The sequence below is a fragment of the Pinus tabuliformis genome, chromosome 9, assembly GCF_031772625.1.
Source record: "Pinus tabuliformis cultivar Carrire ecotype Pingquan chromosome 9, CPIR1, whole genome shotgun sequence".
NCBI lineage: Eukaryota > Viridiplantae > Streptophyta > Pinopsida > Pinales > Pinaceae > Pinus > Pinus tabuliformis.
Window position 1 is genome coordinate 1194390832 of NC_142307.1, and position 6945 is coordinate 1194397776.

General features: G+C 37.5%; 1 protein-coding gene across 1 annotated transcript; it reads right to left on the reverse strand.

Annotated features, from left to right (window-relative positions):
• Positions 1-3311: 3311 nt before the first annotated feature.
• Positions 3312-4923, reverse strand: LOC149152827 (uncharacterized). Its single transcript, XM_089443615.1, has 2 exons — positions 4645-4923; positions 3312-4592 (listed from the first exon to the last, which is right to left on the reverse strand). Exons 1-2 carry the CDS (start codon positions 4921-4923, stop codon positions 3312-3314), a joined length of 1560 nt encoding a protein of 519 aa, XP_089299741.1.
• Positions 4924-6945: the final 2022 nt, after the last annotated feature.

The window sequence follows — 6945 nt, forward strand, 5'->3', positions numbered from 1 at the left end:
CATAAATCACATCATAAATCATTTGTCGACGCGTTCCAAACCAACAAGTGTGGTTCATCGTCAGGACAAGTTGAAGATCCAGACCATGGCAGATTATTTTCCAACTAGCAAAATTAAATCACAACTAGGTTATTATCCAGCTAAGATTAATCAGAAATCAATTTTTTAAAAGTATGTTCTTATCAAGCCCAAATTTAATCAAACTTCAATTATACCCTGAAGATGAGCTCTGCAGTGTGGTCAAAAAATTGAGGAATAATCTACTCCAACACAGCTCTCCTCTTGAATAAAATAATGTCCAGCTACCTGAGCTTTAAAGTCATTCTAACCTTTTGTATGGAAGATTTATAGAATTCATTTCCATTTTAGTTATAGAAAATCCCAATAAAGATAGTGATTGATTTCATGTTTGTACATATGTAATGAACACTTAGCACAATAGTATAGCTCAGTTTGCCCAACTTAGCACAATAGTATAGCTCAGTTTGCCCAACCCTTTCTACAGAAGGCATAATACCCAGGGAGGTTACAGGATCTATTCCCAAGTAGTTCTGTCCAGTTACCAGCTGGTATTTCAACTAGAAGTCAATTCCATTCCTCACCCAGAAAAAAAAAATACAGGGAAAGGAGGGAGAAAGGGGGATTCCATCACTCTGACAATGTACCAACTTCCTCACTTGGAACAGTTAATATGTGGGCAAGTTAAGGGAACATCTTTCTCTGGGAAAATTAATATAAACAATTACTGATGCAGTTACCTCCTTATAATGGCATAAATAAAAATTTTGTTGAATTAATGTTTGTAAGGTTCCAATTTTGATGTACGGGCAGAATAAATTATAAACCTATCCATCAACCAAATGAGTCTTGCAAAAAGAAAGAGATAAAGAGAAACTATTCACAAAACTTACCTTTAGCATTTGATGGCCTCCACTATCACTGGTGCTGAAAAGTTGCAACATCGGTGTTTCTTTTTGCGAAGGAGAGTGAGTAACACTGCAAAGGACACGTTCAGAAAAAGATGTTATTGCCATTACATATCTCAGTTCTAATGATACAATGAAATACGCATGGAAATTCAACTGTGAATAACCACAGTCCACCCTTTTGAATCCCATTTGATATACTTGTCAGAAAATACATTAACAAACAAAATTATACATGTACTATGAACTCCAGTATAAACTGACATAAATCTCAGCCAAATACCAAACCTGTTGAAAATTAAAGTGATCATGAATATACAACGAAAATGCACGAATGTAAATTGGATTTCAAGTATTGTTTCTATCTGGATAAAAGAAACAAATTAGAAATAATAACCACCAACTGCTACCGTTATCAAAGAAGTGAACTTGTTAGAAGATCAAGCTAAAACAGTGAAATATTGAAATCCAGGAACATTTTCAATAAGACATTAAAAAACAATCATCAAACTTGGCAGGAAACGCAAGGTTTCAGGCAAGACCACTGCCCACCCAACCATGATCCACCTAAGTAACATTGAGTTGCACTCACTTCTTATGTGACTTGAGAATGGATTACGAATGCCGACTATTGGCATATCAACATTATCCAGACAGTTATAGGGAAAGATTTGAGAAACTTAGGACTTCAATTTTCTTTGAAAGCAACAGACTTACTACACACATTCAGGACATTTTTTGGTCAGAAAATCATTATGATTTACCAGCATGGATCCATCTTAAGCACGGATTCACATAAGTTGATATTCACATAAGTTATTGATATAGATCTTCAAGTCTTACTACACACATTCAGGACATTTTTTGGTCAGAAAAGCATTATGATTTACCAGCATGGATCCATCTTAAGCACGGATTCACATAAGTTGATATTCACACAAGTTATTAATATAGATCTTCAAGTAATTTATTTATATAAAGTGTTAACTTATTTTTTGAAAAGTATAAGGTTTAAACATCTTACTCGCATAATTTTTTTTACTTCTAATTACTTTACATGAAATTATATTATAGGTCAAATGGATAACTAATTAAACATGTATAGCATATTCTTTTTTTCTTTTTTATTATAGCCAACATTACTTTTCTATTTAGAGAATATTTTATTTTTCTTTTAAGAGGGACACATGTCAACTCTAGAGTCCAAGTTGAGCACGGACATACTTACACATCACGTTCACACTGGGCTGTAAAATGAGCCTCCTAGCCCAATTATACTATAAAGACAGCAAACATGATCACTCCCAATTTGTGTTGAGAACCCTTGACAGTGCATAAGAATATACCAAAAAACATTTTCTTCAAAATTGCATAGTCAAACCAGGTTTGGGTTGGGATCACAAGTTTGTCCATATCCATTCAATATCTATGCCCATTATACAAAGTTAGCGAAGTACCTATCAGATGTAAAATGCAAAACTCAATCCTTCTTTGCAGAACTCGTCCAAAACATGAAGCATATAAATTGTTCGCTGAATTATCAAATAGAAGTAACTTCAGTGCAATGACATCAGGCTGAATTTACCCATTGTTTCTCGAGCAATAGACATGATAATTTATGGAAATGACCCTCCACAAAAGACTGTAAATAGATGGTGTGCTTAGCTATTTGATTGGAAATCTTGTCTACAACTATTTAAACTACAATGAATTTGTCAACATAAAATAATAAGTTGGATAGGTATTTTTCAGACACAAAGCATTTGAGATCCAAAAAATAGACGCTAATCTAAATGTCTCTAATTTAAACCACAGACAATTATTTGTTTGTTGAATTAACAACCAAATTAAGTTTCAATAACACGACGTAATTTTCACATACAAAGCATTTGAGTGCAAAATAAGAAAGATAGTTTAAACGCCTCTAAAATAAACCAAGGACATTTTTTGTCTGTTAAACTAATAAACAATTATATCAAATTCAAGCCTACATTTACATGCATGAAGACTGCTCATAACTTAATCTATCAGGAATGGATCATTTGTTGTTAATGTTGAATTTTTCTGTTAATATAGCACTGACAGCAAGGCAAATTCAATATTTAAAAGGCAGCAATCTACATTCGGATCTGGACAACACTTTTTCTCCTTTCCTGCTATGTGATTATTCCCATGCAAGAGGAAGTTCCAACTAATTGATTTTCACACTTCCAAAAGTAAATTCCTCATGTCTGAATTTTCTAGATACAAAACCTAGGTATAATAATCCTAATTGTTGATCCTACCTTGAAATAAGTACCTTTAATCCACCATTGGATCTTGCTTTAAATAAACATGGGGTCTTGCTTGAAGTGCCAAAGTTTATTCATCTATTCCTTGCTATTATCAATAAGACATAATAGAATAAAGGAAAGAGCAATGCACCTTGTGAGTCATCTGAAGAACTGCCTTGGTATTGATGTGCACGAACTTGTGGGCAAATACAAGAAACTGAACAACAAGAGAGCTATAAAAAGGATAATTAGCCAGAACATAGTTTTGCCAATGATCATTATATCCATAACAACTTTCTTTCGTGCTTCTTTTTACTAATGATCCCACAGAATCAGTACCAGTCTTTTGCTTTTGAAGCAAGCTAACTGAAAGTGGAGACAATCGTTGATCCCTATCCCTAAGCATCTTATTCTCTGCCTCCAAATAATGATCCTCTTCGAGAGCGGGCATCATTTCGCCTTCTTCACCAATATTCCAAGGCTGTAAATAATCCAACCATAGATCAATAATGTGTGTAGCCTTCTTCAGACAAGCACCTACTGGCCAATAACTGAAAGCTCGTAATATAAACCTGTACAAAGGCCTCTGTAACAGAAGGGACCATGTAGCAGGCACAACCAAACTACTCCGTGGCAAGGAAAATGACCTCAATCTCAAGGTATCCATTTGTGATGCAGCTCTCCATCCAGAATTCAACTCTTCTTGAGGACAACACAAAGTACTGCTTACATAATTGACCAGTATTTTCACAGCCTCTGTGATTTCTACACTGGGGAGACCATACCTATGATATCGATTATTAACAGGTAACAAAATACCAAAAGACTGGCAAACCCGTGAAGGTAAGGGCAAAAAATCGTCATTCACTAACCAAAACTGTACAAAGGTATGAACAACAAACTCAGCGCGAGAAAATATCGATGGATTCTCCTCAAAAAAATGATGTACAGACACACTGGGAGCACAAAAATCAGATATAGGAACAAATTTGTGTAGATACAAATTCAGAAGATGCAAATAAAGGCTAGAATTGAACTTCACAGGCCTTCCATTGTCATGGCTACCGTGCAAACTATGCAGAGAAGACGCCCATTTCTCGAAACGAGACCTGGAAGCCTTCTTAAACCCCAATTTCATTTCATCCGAATCCGAACGATGCATAATATCATTATCTTTGCGTACAACGTAATAAGCAAACCAAAACATAAAATACTCAAATGCATTCAGCTGCACCTGAAATCCTCCTCCATGGCCGTCCTCCTTCAATCGGTCTTTAAATAAAGCAGGGCAGACTTCAGATAAGATATACAAACCCCTCTCCGACTGAAGCATGTGACGAATCCACGCCGGAAGGCGCTCGGATGGAAACACAGCGAACCACATTTTCCTCGTCTGCGGCAAAGATTGACGAAAACAAAGCTCCAGACGGTGAGAGAAGATTTACGACCGCATTCGCGGAATGCTCAGAGGTCTGCGCGATCCATCCGCCAATGCCGGACGGCTGTAAGACCTCCTCGAAGCCGAAGATCTTGCGGAGCAGAACGGGGAAGCATGTTATGTAAAAATGCCTGGTCTGATCCCAGCTGTGCCTATCGATGAAGGATTCCACGACCCGGCATGAATTCAAAATATCAGACGATGATGAGGAAGCATTCAATAACAGCGAACTTAATTCTTGGGCTTCGAAAGAGAAATCTGTCGAAGGTGAAGAAGACACAGCCATTGCACCTCAATTTTACAGTCTCTCTACTGATCCGGTCGGAGGCTTAAATCCCGAGATAAACCCCTTGAATCTTCCTGAACCCTCATGCAGAACCACTAAACCCTACACTACATCGGATCGCAACACTCACTGATCTAGTATTATAGGCATTCGAAGGTGGGGATACTCTTCTCTTTATTTCAAAATATTTGCACCGCCTTAAGTAGCTTTTCAACTTTTGCCATTTCCCTTGAAAGACGTTAGTGTGGGGTGGGGAAATTATGTTGTTTTTGAGGAGTTTTTTGGTTTGTGGGGACAGGGCCACTCTTTATGTGACCATCCGGGCAAGCGAGGCGGTAATCTTAAGTTCTTGCAGGGATATCTTATCTCTTATGGATTAATATGATTATTGATACTCTCTTATGAATTACTTACATTAGTGATAAGGATAGGGGATTAAAAATTTAAATATAATAATAAATTATATAAAAATAAATAAAAATTTGATGGGGTGTTGAGATGTGTGTTAGGTTACTGAGCGGATTTGTTATTCCGTTGTCACCCCAAACATTAAAGAGAGGGATAGTGTCGCCCACATTTAATGATAATGCACTGTTTTAATTTGGAAATCTTTGAAACTTCCTCAATTTCCTACAATTGTTGGGGTCAAATTGATGATATTTGGTGTCAATGTCGTGTTGTCGGGTTATCTATGGGATATTTCCTCTGCGGCTTCTATAGTAGTTCCTTAAGCAATGTGGAAGGTCCAAGTTGTTCTTCCATGTTGGTTTGGCCTTCCATCCTTCACTCCATTTCATGAGCTAGACTATCTACATTTTCCAAGTATTGGCAAGGTTGCATGTGGCCCGCATACCCACTGGTGGGAGTACCTGCACTTAAACTCTTCTAGGTTTATGGGAGCTCAACTCCAACAAGTATACTAGTATTGTCTTTGCTCTTAATTTTTTCCACTGGGTCAGCTACATTTATATTACTTTGGTTTGCTTGGTTTAGGATTCTTTGGGGAAGGTTCAACGTGTTATCTAGGGGTGAGGTAGCCTTGTCCTCCTCCTGCCTACGACAATCTTCCTCACATTATGTCTTGGTTTTACCATTCCTTTGCAATTCCTTTAGCCTTTGGTTTACCTTCCACCTTTATCCCTAAAATCCTTCATTTTGTACATTGTGCATTGGCCTCACTTTGGTTTTCAATCCCCTAAAATCCTTTTGTCTTTCGAGACTTCACCAATTAGGTTCACTCGCCTCATTATCACCGTGCCTCAACAATGGATGTGGTCGAGACGTGGCTCTGATGGTTAAGGCCCTTTTGGCAAACCCTGTGCTCAGTTGCAAGCCCTAATTGTTGTTTACCTCTTCAATGCAACTACCCCCCCGCCTTCCCACGAGAAGTCCAGGATGAAATTGTTAGAAAATCGATAATGGCAGCTTATTGTACTTATTTTCCTTTAACTTGATATTTGCTTGTGAATCTTATTTATCTTCTTTGTGTTCTTTAGTTAGATCTATTCATCAAACAATGTCAAGAACAATAATAACAACAATAGACACATATATTGGCTTTCTTCTTAAAATATGCTTCAAATGATATACAAAGACCCAAACCCTAGACCAATCCTTCTCCTAGTACCAAGTCATCCCTTCCTTAAATCCTTCCTTGATTCTACACCAAAATGTTAGACACTGCAACTTTGACCTGCTAGCTTCAATACTGCTACCCAACCTGCAACTTCGACCCTGCAATTTCGACCTTAAAGCTTCCAAGGAAACCCTAGAGCAACCTCCTCTTGGGACCTTCCTAATAGCAAGACAACTCCTTATGAGTTCTAGATCAAGTATCCTTCCTTCTAGTTACAAGATGTTGCACTTCATCTTCCTACAACTCAGACCTGTAACTTCACTTCTTCCTGCAGCCCAGAAACCCTAGAATTTCGCACGTGTGAGAGAGATAGAGCCCAAAACAAAATATTTATGTCCTTCTTGTGCTTTCTTGGCCTTCACTCTTCTTTTCCTGCTCTTCCCAGC

What these genes read in the sequence shown, in the direction of transcription:
- LOC149152827 (XM_089443615.1), bottom strand. Translation starts at nt 4,923, where the DNA reads ATGGCTGTGTCTTCTTCACCTTCGACAGATTTCTCTTTCGAAGCCCAA. An exon ending in AGCATTCCGCGAATGCGGTC is followed by an intron (nt 4,593 to 4,644) that starts GTAAATCTTCTC and finishes TCTTTGCCGCAG; the next exon opens with ACGAGGAAAATGTGGTTCGC.